Consider the following 16,912-nt stretch of genomic DNA (forward strand, 5'->3'; position numbering starts at 1 on the left):
TGAGGACACATCCGCTTTTATTTCACCCCCGGAAGCCGGAGCAGCCGGAACTCGGCAAGCCCTGGTTTCGTGCAGCTTGGCACCTTGGCACCTTGGCACCCTGGCACCCCGCAGCCCGGCCGGGCAGCCAGCTCGCTTCGGGGCCCCGGACCAGGCAACAGCGGGGAGAGCAGCGCCCGGAGCCTCCGGCACCCGGCGGGGCCGAGGCGGTGAGCGCCGGAAGCTCCCGACGTGCCGCGCTGCCCGTCATGGCGCTGGAGGTGAGGCTTCATCGGACCCGCGCCGCTTCTCCTCCGCCCCGAAGGGCCGAGGAAGGACGAGGGGCGAGGGGCGAGGCGAGGGCGGGTTCGTGCGCTCACATCTCTTTCTTCTAGGTGTCTTCTGAGGACACGCTCGCTCCGATATGGCTTTGATCAGCCTGAAAAGCTTCCACCTCTGTTCACCCGGCGCACCAGCGAGCAGGCGTATTTTGATGACCCTAAGCAAAAGCTTGAGCTTCGTCAGCGAACGGCGAAAGCCCCAAAGCTATCGTCCCACGGCCGTGAGGGTGCTGTGTTCCAAGGACAAATGTCGGGATGTGTTTTGTCGGAAAAACCACGTGCAGCTGCGGATGCGGTCTCTTTCTGTTCATGAAAGCGTGCATCTCTGTGGGGATACTGGGAGCAGCGCTAAGGCTGATGAGCGGTGGATGGATGAACGAGTGTTCTTCAGGACGCTGAAAAGCCTCCATACGTCGCAAGAGATTTTTAAGTTTCTTCGTTCCATGGAAGTTATGTCTGATATTATGGCATCGGGAGCCCTGCAGAGGATTTCTGAAGTTGAGGTGGATGACGATGGTCTGAAAAACCCTGAAGATGTGCTAGAGAATGACGTTTTCAGGGCATTATGCTTTCAGTTTGAATTTGAATCCTCAAAACTGTCCAACAGCGGCCTGCTGAATGCACTGCAAGCTTTGATAAAGCTACGTGTAGATCCCCAGAGTACACTGATAGCATGCTTGCTTTCAGAGAGTGAAGAGCGGCTTGCTAACAGAAAGCTGACTGTTGACAATCTCTGCTCTCTTGGAGAGAGTTTGCTCGAGTTGAAAGGCCCAAGTTGTGCTATGCTGGAACAGATTGTGAGCCGCATGCAAGAAAAAGACATTGAGAACTGGAGTCCTAGGGAAATGGCGATGGTTTATAAGATACTGCAGGTGGTGGTTGGGGAAAGGGAACAATACTGGGACTTGCTAAACAGGATGAACAGTGCCACTTTAACCTTAGCTTACCAGCTAAGTCCAAAGTTCACAAGTGTAATACTGAATTCTCTGGTGGCTCTCCATCAGACTCAGGTAGTTCCCTTAATCTTAGCACTATGTAAGCATTCTGTGAAGCATGTTCCTTACTTTACTGACGATGAGTTGGTAAGTGTACTGGAAGCCTTCCTGTTCTTTGGACACCGTGAACAAATTTTTACAGAAGCACTGGAAAAGCATATTCCCAAGTCCATCCCTACTATGCATCCTGAAACTGTCAGCAAAGTCATGCAGTACTTCTGTCGAAAGAAGATCCTCTCGAAGCCTATCTTGGATGCAGTGGCAGAAGGTTTCATTTCTAGTGCTGACAGCTTTACCGCCGACCAGATTGCTGAATACATTGTCCCATTTGGGACTCTGAACTACCTCCCTCCAAATGCTTCTTCCTTGTTTAAGAAGCTTGAAACAGTATTACATACTCGTTTTAGTCAGTTTCAGCCTCACGCCTTGTTGAATCTGCTGCACTCATGTGTTCTTATTCAGCGTTATCCAGTAAATTTTCTGCCAAAAATATTTAGTCCCTTTTTCCTGCAACAGCTTCAAGGTAAGAAGCAGTGTTTCTCCACTAGCACTCCCCATTTCTCACTATTTTATGGTATGTCTAATCCTGTCAAAACAACAAGGACCTGATAAGGGTGACTGGAGAACAGTGATCAGGAGGCTTCCTCGTCACAGTTGCAATTGCCTTTCAAATTGCATGATTTGTTAGAATTTGAAAATTGCGCTGCAGTCTTAAATAGAGATTTCAAATTCCCAAAAATTCTATTTCAGTTAATCCTACCTTTCCAAAAAATACCACCCCTCTGATTTTCTCCGTAGTTGTCTTTCATCTTACACATCTTTTTAGATGCTTCTGCTGCATTGTGTCCAGCTGTTCAGGTGAGTTTAAAATAGAACCAGGACTTCATCTATCAATTTTCCTGTTCTGTCCTTTCAGGATACAGATTATTGTATTTTTGCTTTCAATACAGTTTTGTTTTCCTTTTGTATTGTATTATAATAATCTTCTGAAAACTAAAAAAGATACATGGATAAATCTGATAAAAGATATTGTGCAGTACATAATTTATGGCTTAATTAAATAAAAATAAGCCTGTAAAACATAGTAGTGTCATAATATACCAACCTATCCTTAACTGCTGACTTTTATTTTAAAATATCTAGATAAAAATGTGAATTGTGTTCTAAGACTCGCATGTTTTATTCGTAAAGATTGGTGCTTTGCCCTGCTTTATAAATTACTTTGAACTTTAATGTGGTTACATGATGCTTCTTCCCACTAGCATCGTATCTGCCAACTACACTTCTCAGGTGGTTCTGTTCTGTGCCCCTCTTAGTTCCATGCCCTGAGCTCCTTTCTTTTCTGCCTGTAGTGAGCACTGCAGTTCCATCCTCAGAGGGTTTCAGGAAGAAGAAGGAAATGCATAATTGTCCAAGACTTGAACTGAAGTTTATGCCTTACTGTAGGACATCTTGCATTTCTCAGATCCTCCTTTTTTTGTGAAAGATTCTGACAGCCCCAAGATCTTGCTGACTGTATATTTCTTATGTTGATATTTCTGTAAATCAGTTCCTTATTTTTCTAAATACATCACTTCATAGCTGATCTTTCTGTTCATTCATATAAAGATGAATATAGCTTCTCTGCATGTTTAACTGAATCGCTTTTCCTAATTTCTGCATGACAGCATATGTGAAAGTAAACCTGTAAACTTGAATATTGTTGTTTCAGCTCAGCCACCTGGTTTGGACAGAGTTGTTGCCTCCCAGCTAACACAGCTTTTTCTAACTGTTACCCTGGAGTGCCCATTTTATAAGGTATGGTAGATACGAAACTGGAACTGACACTAAAAGCTGACACTAAAATGATGATGTCATTAGGTATGAGCACACTGATAGAAGCTGAGGGCTGTCTTTGCTGTAAAAACATTGGAATTGAATAAAACAGCCTGTATTTCTTGGTGTAAATATGAAGTGTTTCTGCCTGTTTGAATGACTGATCCATGTCTGTTTGAAAGAACTGACTAGCTGTAAGTTCAAGTGCATTCTGTGTATTACTTTTCCATCAACTATTACCTTTTTTAATGTTTGGTCTCTAAAATCTTGGAGCACATAAAAGATCAGCCACTTTGATGTTGGCCTGATGAAGAGGAATGGAAACAGTTGTCCATTTCTCATGAGCAATAGATATTATTCAGCATGATAGCACAGAAGCTTGCTGAGGATGTTTGGGGATGGGGGTGATTGATTGGTTGGTTTTATTTTCCAGCAGATCATACCTCACACTGAGGTTTTCATTAGACATAGCTTTGAACTGTACTGAATATATTTTATTACATTATTGCAGAATTATTTTGTAATTGCTAAAAGGTTATCTTCCCTTTTTTTTTTTTGTCTGTCATACTATAGGGTCCCAAACTCCTTCCAAAGTATCAAGTAAATACCTTTCTCACAACTCATTGTTTTCTGGATGTTCACCTCTTCAAAAAGGTGAAGAGTGGACTACTGTATTTACTGAAAAAAAGAATGTATTTTTCATCAGAGGTATCGACACCATATTTCTATACAATTGGTAAGTAACATTAGTTCTTTAGACTAATTAGATGTGTACTTATGCTATCAAAAATTCCACTTATTTTCTAGAAAAAATAATAAAAAAAATATTCCCTTTGTTTGCATCCTTAACTGTGCAAACATGGAAAAAGTACACTGGAATACAAAGAAGGCTCTGTGGAAGGTTTGAAATGGGAAATTTAACTTTGCACTTACAGTATGTGCAGCAAATACCGTAGTTGTACCATCAATGAAGCTACAAGCCTTGGCCTGGCTTTTACAATTGCTTATGAATCTGGACACAAGCAAGTTATTTTTCTTGAGTTCTACCTGCCCTTTTTATAGATAAATACGTAAGTGAATGGGACACTTTTCTGTGCAACCCAATGTAGGAAACCCCTGCTAGCAGGTAGTTTGAGTAGATGATCTCCACTTGTCTCTTACTATCCCTACAATTCTGAGATTATGTAATTTTCAAAGTGACTTTTAACAAGGAGAGAAAATAACTGCAATGTTTACTCACCTAGACTTCTCTGAAAATAGCTGCTAACTCAGCTGTAATTTATTTTTACTGCCAGCTTCCCTTTTCCTTGTAAACAATTGTTTTCATTTAAAGCAAAATGAAATGCCACTGTGGCAGCTGCCTAATCTTTCTGCTTTGGTGGTGAGTAATGAAAGGGAGAGCTGGAGGGTTGGCAGCTCAGAGCATGAAAATCACAGTAAGATGTTTGTTACATGAAATGGGTTTTAATTTCTCTCATGATTTCATCTATACTAGATATTGAGATTAAATTAGATGAAGAAGGCTTTATGTTGCCTGCTACTCAATGTGAAGAAGTACACACACGGTAAGAAAATAAAAGATGCCACAGGTAAAATGCTAGTTAACACTGATAAAGAGTATCCAGGGTAAACACCTGGCAAAAATAAAGTTATTTGGAATTTTGCATTGATCTCAACAACGTTGAAGTTTCACATTACAACCAAAGGCAAAAAAAGACAAAGCTGGTAAAATGAGAGATCTGTACTTTTTCCTCATTGTCTTGCCTCCTGGCTATAAGGTGTTAGATAATCAGTCTCTCAACCCAGTAACAGTTAGGATCAAAGAGATGTTGGTCTGACTTACGTTAATCTACTTTGATCATGTTTAATTATTTTGCAAATTAAAATCAAATTAATTGGGAGTGTGTGCAAGGATTTAGCACAGTCTGTACCAGTTTTAGTTCACAAATACAGTTCTCTAATAGATCCTCTGAAATATTCTTATTTGCCACAGATGACATTTGCATTGAAAAATGCATACATATTTAAAAGCACAAGCTAAACACGAATTCTTTTGAGAATCCCTAGATATAAATTTAGGCACCCTGTCTGTGCTGTGGTTGCAATTGCAATCAAGTAGAAAAAATATTGTTGCAGACCATGATGCTTGCCAACCACACATACAGGTTTAATTTGAATCACTAATATATTGAATAAATTTAGCTGCTAGATATTTCCAAGATGAGACAAGTATTTTGCTTGTTTTTCCTGCTAGAAGAATTCAAAACAGCTTACCAATAGTAGTGTTAGAACTATCAAATTCTTATCATTAATTTGTGTGGCAGTTTTTGTTTAGAGCATATAAATTTGCTTTTCAGATAAGTTCTGCTAAACTTCAGTCTTTCCCCTCCTTCCTTTTGAGTAATTTATATTGTCCTAAAGTAGGCAACTCCCAGCCTGCATTTAATTCTAGGAGGTATTTGGGAATAAGAGGAGGTACTGTCTCATTCTTGTTAGGAATTACAGCAGTTCTAGTGACTAAATGGACTGACTTTTTTTCTGTGCTTGATTTTAGAATTGCTCTCTGTGTTGATGGTCAAAATAGGTTTTGTGTTAATAGCCATAATCTGCTGGGAGAAGAAGCTATTAAACAGAGGCATCTTCAGTTACTTGGTTATAAAGTTGTGCAGGTAAAGTCCCTTGACAGTTTTTACTCTAGCTAACAAAACAAGTGAAAAATGATTCTTCTATAATGTTTAAAACCGTAGTTGCAATCACTTCCTAAGGTAAGTATAATACTGCTCTTTCTACATGATGTTCTGTTTGCCTAGCTTTTGCCTTTTTGAGAGTTCATTACATAAATTCATTTTTTTCTTGGATGAGTTAGTACTTTCTGCCTATACAAATAGTGACTGCTTGAAAGAGTATTTATCTGCAGTGATGATAGTTCAAATTTTGACTTAACTGAAAGCGTTAAACAGTTTGGAAGGATCATGGAGTGGAAGGGATACCTGTTAGAACAGGTTGCTTAAGACCCCATCCAGCTCTGCACAACATCTTGCAGCACCTCACTACCCTTTGTGTGAAGAGCTTCTTCCATAGATCTAATCTAAACCTACCCTATTTTAGCTTAAAACTAGTAATGACTCCTTGTCCTGTCATTGATAAGAATCTGTCTCGAGCTTTCTTGTAGGCCCCTTTACGAGGTCGCTGTAAGGTCTGCTTGGAGAACTTACTTCTTTTCTCTTGGCTGAATAGCCCTAATTCTCTTAGCCTGTCTTTGTAGGAGAGGTGCTCCAGCCCTCTGACATCTTCCTGACTCCCTTCTGGATGCCCTAAAAAGGTCGGGAGTTTTCAGTTTAAAATCTGAATTTGGAGTTTAGAAACAAGATATAAAAAAAGAAAAAAGAAACTGCTTTATACAGTAAATAACATTTCTTCCAAAGCAGAGTGTATCCTTTATTTTTCCTGTTGAAATAAATAGAGATATATTTACCTGTAAGCATATTCTAGACTTTCAGGTTTTGATATACCTTTTTCCCTTTATAAGCACTTAGCATATAAGCTTAACTACTTTGTATTTAACTTAGTTTAAACTGTAATAAACATCACTATTTGCTTTGCAATAACCTCTATTCATGTGATTTCCCCCAAGACTTACAGATCAATAATAAACTCAGGAGTAAATGTTTTATTTTAAAATGCAACTCTGATGTGTAATTGCATGTCTATTTAATGAACGTTAAACTTACTCTTGTTGTTTATTAAAATATACTTCCAGCAATCATTTTGGTTTCATTTGCAGGTTCCATTTTTTGAAGTAGAAAGTATAAAATCTTGCAGAAGAATGGCAGAATACCTACACAAAAAAATCTTTCCTCATACATATGGACATGGCTGCTGACAATGGAGGACTGTACCACAGCTTGACTTCCTGTACCATAAAGTGTACATATTGTGCATGGGAGAACAACTTTAATAATTCCATGTAAGATGATTTCAGCTTCTGAATGTGGTGACCTTCCAATATTTGGAACAATTAATATGTAAAGAGTAATAAAAAGCAACATATTTTCTTAAGTTTTATGTAAATATTTATTACATAGTATTAATAGATAAAAGTACCAAACAGTCACTATTGCATTTTCCTTGTATTTTCACTGGTTTTAAATCACAACTGTCAGTAGACAGATGAAGCTATTTAAGGTTACTAGCTGTTGCTGAATGTACAAAATGTGCCATGTTATGTACCAATCAGTCAGGTTTTTTTCTTGACAGTATAAAAAGAAAATATATAATTTATTCCCAGCTTTTTGTATGTTGTTTCCAAGTGTTTTAGAAAACTAAAATTTGCAGTAGGTGCACAAGCATCACTAGCTTATTGCACAGACTTAGGAGTGCTGATCACTAAATAGCACTGCTTTACAGAAAATAAAATTTTTATGAAGGTATTCTTTTGTCATTGAGCATTAAAAGAAGTCAGTCACACACCTGAATGAGAAGTAAGTCATAGGAGTAAAAACACGTGAAAAACATTCAAAAGTGAGGGTGAAATGGTATTGAAAGAGAAGTAGATGACATAAGCACAGATAAGTAAACTAATGCTGGTGTCTTGCTAACTTACACTCCTTTGGTGGGAATCGTTTGGAGATGCACATTTCTCACATTGGCCAGAAGGTGGTAGTGTTCTCAAACATCTTAGTATTTGAACACAGATGGTTTGTAAGTAAAGTGAGACTATTTGAATGAAGTCATTTGTACTGCCTGTACCAAACTAAAAATAATGTCTATAGAATATGGTCATATTTTGTTTCACTTGTGATTCTTCACTTGTGATACCCTTGATAAAGCATTCTGGTGTTGTTAGAAAACATTCCTTTCTCACTTCATTCATACTGTGTGTGATTCCTTTTCATTTAATGCTGCTGTATTTCTTTAATGAAGTATTCATTGGTGAAAAGGAACGTAGCAGTTTCGCCCTCTTGTCCACAGCCATTACTCACTGAAACAGGGGACATTACAAGCCATAAACACTGAAAGTGCCAAACACCTCTAAGAATGGACTGCTCTGTATACTCAGCTCCTCACATCATACCAAATGCTCTATCAATTGCCTAGTTCACTGCATATCCAAGGCCCTAGAGGAAGCAGTTATTTGTATTATTTTTTCCTAGCAGACTCATTTCCTATTTAAGTATCTGACAGAAGTACAGTGTCAGTCAATGCTGTGGCCTTCCAATCCTTAAACAAGTGTGATCGGTCTGGCTAAATGTTTGATATTGAACAGTATCAATATTGCTTCAGCTTTAAACAACAACAGGATCAATGATGCTGCAGAACCACAAGGATGCACACCCTGCAGATGATGTTTCTTTTCTTGAAAATATCTTAAAACTCCACTACTAGATTCAATGAGAATAGAAGGAAGCAGGTGTTTAAGTGGCTTTAGACATTTACCTCTAGACATACTTTTTGAGTAACTTGTCTTGTTGGGTTTTTTTTAATCCTTTCTACCAAACTAATGAGTTATTGCTCTCTTAGTAGTGGAGCACTGGGTAAGGAACCAAAAGTGATTTTTCTTGTGACAGATCAATCCCTCTGACAGCATTTTTCTTAACTGATGTCAGCAAAATGGATGCCTAAAATTATTTAAATCAAAATTTTAGAGTCTTCTTACATGCTAAGCTCTGAGAAGTTCCCTTTAACTTGACTTCCACTTGAACTCTAATGAAATTCCTCAGTACTTCTAGAAATTAGATCTTTGTTTACTTGTTCATCCATTTTGGAAAATCTGGGTTGAATTACTGATTGAATTACTGTTCTGCGGAAAAAAAAAAATGATGCTGATTTTGTAGGGATTAAGAACTGTAAGTACTAAGAAAGTATTAATACCCTGAGGAGCAAATTTAATGTTAATTCAGTGAACAATTATGTAGTTACTGCCTGAAATAGCACAGACGGCTGTTGACCCAACAGATTGAATTTCCAGAGTTGCTTCCTAAAACATTCAGTTTTTGTGGATGTTCTACATGAGACTTCTAAGAGACTAAAAAGAGAAAACATAGATTTGAATCAGCATGAGGAAAAGTGCAGTTATTTCATATAAATCATTTTCATTAATGAAAATGCAAAAGAAAAGGCAGAAGCACTATTCTGCATTTTGAACGTTTCTTTGCACACAAATGTTGCTGGCAATGTTAGCATGGATCCAGTCTTGGAGAAGGTTTTTCCAATAAGCAGGTAATGCCATTTTTCCTGTAGAATTCTGCCTGCACACAATTAATCCTTGCATGACTTCGGATCAGCTGCTCTGTGTGCTTACTTCTGTGTCTCCCATACTCTGAAGATGACAAAACAGCGACAGGTCTTGCCATTTCCTGTGAAAATGTAACATTCTCCTTATGAGACTATCACAGAGTGAATACTTGGCAGTTAACTACTGCTAAATGTACTGTGCCTGGGGGCAAGAGAACAGATGGAACTGCACAGCATCTGCTACACAAAGGTATATTTATGTAGCAGTGATCTGCACTCTCACTGTTCCATTCCTAACCTCGTTTTTTTTTTTAAATGTATATTAATAGTATTGCTGGATGATCAGAAGACATGGAATTGTGCCGCACCACCACCTAACCTACATACACACACACACACACATCCACCCACCCACACCCTTACACACACCCCTACACATACAAATCATACACACCCTCACACCCTGTGTGATTACTGGCAAAGTAAACACCACATTACTGGAAAATGGAACAGATTTCATTTTTTCTTTTCTTGTGCACTGACTTGCACAAATACGAAAACTAAAGATTTAATTTGAGTACCTTATTCCAGGAGCACGTTTGCATGATTCAGTGAAACCACTACACACACACACACACACACACAAAGCCTAAATAAAAGCTACACAACTACTACTGGCCCATGCAACCTTTTCCCAAGGGACATAAAACATATGCTACTGGATTTCTGCACAATGAAAAGTTTTATTAAAATGGTTTGTACCTCTACAATTACAGAAATAACTGCTCTGCAATGATAAGAAGTGAAATTGGTAAAAAATAATCCATCCAAGACAAGATTATTCTAAGCCTGTCCTTAATAAAGCGCATTTTAAGTGGCCATACAATTACTATCTGCAATCTGCAGTTCTTTCCTGTGCTGCAGCAACAGGGAGCTCTGGAGTCAGAAAGGAAAAGCAGGCAGGATTTGTTTGTTTTGCTTTCCCTAGCCAAAGGTCTCAGATTTATCAGGCTGCTTGTATGTTTGCACACTGGCTAACACAATAAGCCTTGGTCCCCAACGTGTTTACCTCGTACTACAACATAAATAACATCTACAAGGAGAACCAAAAATGCAGACCCCTCACCACACCACAGCTGAGGTGCAAATAAATGAGCTCTTTGCTACAACACAAGTCTGAGTCATATTAAAATTTATGATAGAACCTCTGAAGCAGATGAACCACCACATTTCCTGTGAGAATGCAAGATGAAGCAGAGGTACAAATAGCCTTATACCAGGGCAGTCAGTTGTAACATATCCTGAAAGATGGACAAATCTAATTCTGAGATTGTTGGGAAGATGCTATAAGCTTTTTTTTTTTTCCCTCAAATAAAAAAGAACAAGCAACCATTCTTCCTAGAATTCTTCCTAACATCAAATCTAAATCTACCCTCTTAAGTTTAAAAATGTTATCCTTTGTCTTATCACTGAACACCTTGATAGAGTCCTTCTCCAGCTTTCTTGTAGGCCTCCGTTAGATACTAGAATGCTGCTCCTTCTCTTCTCCAGCCTGAACAACTCCAGCTCCCTCAGCCTGTTTTCATAGGAGAGGTGCCCCAACCTTCTAATCATCTTAGTGGTCCTCCTCTGGATCCACTCCAACAGGCCCATGTTCTTGTGCTGGGGACCCCAGAGCTGAATGCAGTACTGCAGGTAGGGTCTCACAAAAGTAGAGCAGAGAGGGGAATCACCTCCACTGCCCTGATGATCATGCTTCTTCTCGTACAGTTCAAGATACAAAAAGTTTGCTTTCTGAGCTGCTGACTCATACTGAGCTTCTCATCAACCAAGACCCCTAGGTACTTCTCCCTCATGCCTGGCCTACTCTGTATCTGTGCTTGGGATTGCTCCTAACCCAGATGTAGGACCTTGCACTTGGCCTTGTTGAACTTTACAAGGTTTGCATAGGCTTACTTCGAGCCCGTCCAGGTCTCTCTGGATGGCATTTCTTCCCTTCAGTGTAATCAGAAAATCTGCTGAGGATGCATTCAGTTGTACTCTCCATGTAACCAACAAAGATGTTAAACAGTGTCAATCCCAATACTGACTCTAAGGAACATCACTTGTTCCTGGTTACTTGTTATATGACATCTTGTTGCACACCACAACTCTTTGCAGCCATCCAGACAATTCCTTATCCACCAAGTGGTCCATCTGTCAAACCTAGGTCTCTCCAGCTTTAGAATCAAGGATGTTGTCCAAGCTGGTATCAAATGTTTTGTATAAGTCCATGTAGATGACATCAGTTGCTTTTCCCTTATCCACCAGTGTTGCAACCCTGTCCTAAAGGCCACCCAACTTGGCAGGCATGATCTGCCCTTAGTGAAGCCATGATGGCTGTCATCACTCAGCTTTGTGTTTTCCACGTACCTTAGCATAATCTCCAGGAGGATTTGCTACATGATCACACCAGACACAGAGGTGAGACAGTCTTTGTAACATCGAAATAGTCTTCACTAGCCAAAAAAGATTTCGCTTGCCAATGACAAGTAGCAGTATGTGACCATAGGTAGATCATTTTTTCTTTAAACAAGTAATATTAGAGTTTCAGCATCCTTGGTAGCACAACACTGACTATGCAGCAGTATTCTATGATTTTTAAGGTTCTGCATTCAGCAGATATCAAATTTTCCATGGTTGGCTGGAAAGTATCCCATTATATGCCTTCACAGCATGTAATTCTATCACTGTTAACACTTGAAATCAGCAACAGCAACCATGTGCAAACACTCTCACTCTAGTCACTGCATTATGTGCAGCTAAACTGAGCTATCTATGATTGTACTGTTGGATTCCCAGGGTGTGCCCACGCTCTGCAGGAAACGAAAGGCTTGCTTGTAGTGATTTGGGTTTTTTCCACTTCAAAGAAAGAAGTGTACTGTAAAGAATTCCGCCTGTCTCCTTTCAGTGTTGTATTAGAAAGATGTTAATTTTGGCATTTTTATTTATTATGTTTTATAAAATAGTTGGAATTATACAAGGTCTGTGAGAGTCATTGAGGTAACTAAGGAGCAGGATCTGAGTACATGACCTGCATTTAGTTATGGGTAAGTCCAGTGTTGGGTGTCAGTCCATGCATGAGGATCATGTTGCATCATTTAACAGCTGTGGCTTTGATGCGCCTCCATGCTAATTAAAGGACTGGATTAAGGGACACCTGTTTAGAACAGTTCCCAGGCAGTCACTTGTGTGCACTGCCCAGCAGGACTACTATGCATTCTGGCCTATAAACATTTGCTTTAGCAAGTAAACTTTTAAAGAAAGTGACTTGCTGGTTCTGAAGGGAAGCAAAATCTGAGTAAGAAAGAAACCTTAATGTTGCATTAATAAAACTGTTTCTACACAAATGTCTCACTTGGATATAGGATTTCCAATATTGGAATTGGCTCATTTTTCATGAGATTGGGCATTTGCGTGGCTTTTGGCCTCATGTAGATTTGCAGGTGAGTTCCTAGGCAGGAGCAGATAATCTTAAGAGGCACTTCTGTGATTCCTTTGAGTGTAGCTAATACTCCCTGCACTGTCTGATAGAACTGCAGCGGATTATGACTGCACAGTGAAATGTGTGGCATGTATAGCTGCTAGTTAGAGGAATTATAAGCAGTGGCCTTGGTCCCAAAATCTCAACAGTTTTACTTCAGAGCAATTACAGTAATTTCAAGTTTCTGTCTCTCTCTTCTTCTATCTCTATCAAACACAGGAAACAATTCTTAGCCTATCATCATCTTCCCATTTTATTAATCCACTGCAGTTTCAAGGCCATTAATACAGAGGTTGTGCTTCATCTTTTTTTTTTTTGACATCCTCTCTGTCTGTGTGTGTGCATACGTATGTATTATTCATACGCTGCAAAGAAAAAGTATATCTTTATATCTAAGTATATATATTCTAGTATTCCTATTTTCAAGGCAGCTGTTCAAAAATATGGTTGCATACTTCCTTATTTATCAGGCTACACGCTAAACCCAAACTGTTCTGTCCTCGAATGCTTTTGCTTCAGTTAGCCTTTTCCAAGCATGTCTTTGGTTATCTGATTAACCTCTCTTTTGCATGAGCTCCCTACGAATTCCTTCCTGCAGGGCAACCTGGTGTAAATTTGATCAACAAACATACCAGTTTAAGAGACTTGGGATGTCTCAGTAAATATGGATTCACACTGTAAGGTGCAGGGAATGAGGATATCACAGGACTGGGGTTGAGGTGGAGCCCCTACCTCCAGCCCTCTCAGGTACAAGTTTTCAGCATTGTAAAAGTAGTTGCAGGACAACCAGAACTGCAAACTCAGGAGAGGCAGAGACTGATCAGAAGTAATCCTGAAACTCTGTAATGGAGGGTTTGGCTCCCTGTGCACATCTCTTTCCCCTACTCTTTAACTTAAATAGGGTTTGTGATCTGGAAATCTACAGGACACAAAGAACAAGAGCTAGCTCAGGTGTCTTCACTTATCTCCAGCCATGTCAAAATGTATAAGGTACCTTTAACAAAAAAAATTTTGAAAGGCTTACCTCATCATTAATGTTAAGACCACGACTCCTTGCATGTTCTCTATCACATCGGTGAAGTTTTTCATTGTAACCTTCTGGTCTTTTAAAAATGGAATCATAAGTGGAAACTCCTCCTGTCTTTAGAAAAGGAGAAAAAATGGCTAAATAGCAGTCCTGTTTAAATTCATACAATACCGAATACATACACAGGAGTTAATAATAAAGCAGTGGACACATAACATTAAAGTATGACAACTTTAATACATCTGAGCTACCATTAGCAAGCTTGGGTCATTCTTCTGAAATAATGTGCAGTAAAAATACTGAATGATATGTGATTTTTTATTTTTATTTTTAATCTGGTCATCTTTGAAATTTCCCTCATGGCAAATTACCTCAATTTTTTCCCTGCAATCTGCTGAAACTTTGGGATAGAAAATCCATTTGGAATGAAAAATGTGAAGGTGCCCCACAGTGGAAACACCATTTAATTTCTAATTAAAGCAGAACTGAGAACAGTTCAGAAACCAGCCACGGTGGTAATCCTGTAATCTCTCATACATGAAAATAAAGTAAACCACAACCCAGAACATTACCATATTTTGATATCTGCTGACAGAGTTACACCTGAATAACATGAAAGATCTGATCTGCTAAAAAATGCATTAGTGAAATCTAATTTAAAAAAAAAGGTGGAGGAATTTCAAATACAAAAAACATTTTCTAAATTGCCTGCTGTAATATCCTGTCAGTTGCTTATGTTCTTCATTAAAAAGTCTCTATTCTGGTAAACAAGTCAATGGATTACTGTTATTATGCATGACTTTTTACAAACCCAAAAAATTGTGCTTTTTCTTCTGCTTTTTTTTTTTTTTTTCTTCCCTTCAACCTCTAATTTTACAGTGTGCTTAATTTAGCCTTTGGAGAATTCATGTCCTTTGAGTCTCATCATTACTGTTCTCCAAAAACATTCAAGTCAGGGCAGGTCAAGAAGGCTATAACAGTTCCCTCAGAAGGAAATCTCAAGCAAGAATGCTAGCAATGCATCACTGTAATCACAGGTTTTTTTTGGAAGCATAGCTCTACTACTTGGTTCTGCCCAGAGGAAAGGTGGTTTGATTTGCAACCTATCCATCCCTTCATTCCTTAGAAATCATCAAGTCTCACAGAATTTCAGGCATGTTCAAGAACATCTTGCATCTGATTTGCTACTTCCATTATTTCCATGCTTCATTGATTGTCCTCTCCTCTCCACACTACCAGTTTTGTTTAGAATTTTGGTAGGCATCTAATTTGTGCTCACTACCGAGAATGCTACTCGCTCTTTTGTTTTTTCTTCATGTGGCATTATTTGTCTATTACTTGTTATCTGTGTTTGAGCAGATGACTTTTTCGGAAACTTGCAGATCGGTAGCCAAGCTGTTAAGAATTAGCGCTTGTCCCAGGTCATCTGTTTAAGTTCTTCTGTATAGAAACAATTCTATGCTCAAAATCCTGCCTCTTTGCTGTTATTTCCCCATTATTAAATGCAGACTAACTAGGCCGAGGTGGTGGGGCATTCTCTGTGTACTGCTTCTGGGGCTAAGCACTTTGCAAATATACATTAATATTCCAGCCACACAAAAAATAGATAAAAGCTTTCTCCATGTCACAGAAAGGGAAGCAGGACATAAACTGGGTATAACAATTTATGTAAAGTAGTACAGGGAGTAGTTGTCAGCCAAAGGATTAGCAAGTGGAAATTTCTGGCTTTGGGACACATGCTAAAGCATCTTTCTCTATTTCTCTCTGCTTTGGCCTCTGACATACACATTTCATTTTCTTAAGTACTTTTTTTTTTTTTTTTTAATTTTAATTTACAAACCTTGTCATTGGGAGTGTGAAAGCAAATTTTGTATTGTAAACAAAAGTACCAGCATATGGTTGCTAATTCCACGCAGACTGGATAGCCATTCTCCCTGCCAGCTCTATCAACCCCAAGCACACCAGCCAAGCCCTCTGACCTTCCCTAGCCCTACTCCTGTTGTGCTCTGCCTTACCACGTTCTGTTATGCACAACACCACCTGTGCTTCTTAACATTTGGCACATTCCCAAAGCAATGCTGAAATCCACAGGATTGAATCTAAAATGGCAAATCCTGTCTTTCAAGAATGCCACACAAGCAGTGCTGGCAAAAAAAAAAAAAAAAAAGTGTCACAGGATCATAGAATCATTAGGTTTGGAAAATATCTCCAAGACCATCCAGAACAACCATCAGCTCATCCCCACCAAGCCCACTAACCACGTCCTTCACTGCCACATCCACATGGCTTTTGAACACCATAGCAACTGCAGCACCTTCCTGGGCAGCCCGTGCCACTGCCTCACTGCTCTCTCTGAGAAGAAATTACTCCTAATATCCAACCTGAACCTCCTCTGGCACAACTTGAGGCCATTTCCTCTTGTCCTACTGCTGTTACCTGGGAGAAGAGGCTGACCCCCAGCTGACCACAAGCACCTTTCAGGGAGTCGCAGAGATTGATTAGGTCTCCCCTGAGCCTGCTCCAGACTAAACAGTTGAGCTCGTGTCCTTAGTCACCGTGCAGCCACTGGGCAATCATTTATCTGCCTTCTGCCACCATCCAGTGACACTTTCCCTTACTACCTTTTCCCCCTCAGCCTGTAATTCACACCCTGGAAACGCTAAACCTCCTTCCCGACCACAAAGCACAACTGCCCGGTGCTCAGCGTCCCAGCTTTAGCCCTGCCCAGTCCGCCCCTCACCTGGGCCACCCGGTGGAAGTAGCTGAGCTCCGCGGGGCCTTCCCGCCGGGCAGGGATGTAGCTGAAGGCAGACAGAGAGGAGATGGGAGGTGGGCGCCTCCTCCCCAAACCGCTGCCGCCTTCCTCCACGTCCCCTCCTTGCTCCCCTGCGCCCGCTGTGGCGGTGGACGCCATGTTGCCGTTACCCGGTAACGCGCTGCCGTCTCACGGCGCCGCCGAACGGGTCGGCGAGGGGGAAAGTGCTAGGCCCAGCACCCT

General features: G+C 40.0%; 2 protein-coding genes across 2 annotated transcripts; one reads left to right on the forward strand and one right to left on the reverse strand.

The window, feature by feature from the left end:
* Positions 1-94: 94 nt before the first annotated feature.
* Positions 95-9,172, forward strand: FASTKD3 (FASTK mitochondrial RNA regulator 3). Its single transcript, XM_031589197.2, has 7 exons — positions 95-260; positions 375-1,838; positions 3,027-3,112; positions 3,704-3,866; positions 4,626-4,695; positions 5,685-5,799; positions 6,915-9,172. Exons 2-7 carry the CDS (start codon positions 404-406, stop codon positions 7,011-7,013), a joined length of 1,968 nt encoding a protein of 655 aa, XP_031445057.2. The 5' UTR covers positions 95-260; positions 375-403; the 3' UTR covers positions 7,014-9,172.
* Positions 9,173-9,257: 85 nt separating this feature from the next.
* CFAP90 (cilia and flagella associated protein 90) lies at positions 9,258-16,912 on the reverse strand. The gene is made up of 3 exons (XM_031589198.2): positions 16,655-16,912; positions 13,912-14,028; positions 9,258-9,486 (listed from the first exon to the last, which is right to left on the reverse strand). The coding sequence occupies exons 1-3, from the start codon at positions 16,826-16,828 to the stop codon at positions 9,307-9,309; spliced, it is 471 nt and encodes a 156-aa protein (XP_031445058.2). The 5' UTR covers positions 16,829-16,912; the 3' UTR covers positions 9,258-9,306.

This window comes from Phasianus colchicus, chromosome 3 (genome assembly GCF_987193195.1).
Source record: "Phasianus colchicus chromosome 3, bPhaCol1.hap1.1, whole genome shotgun sequence".
Classification (NCBI taxonomy): Eukaryota; Metazoa; Chordata; class Aves; order Galliformes; family Phasianidae; genus Phasianus; species Phasianus colchicus.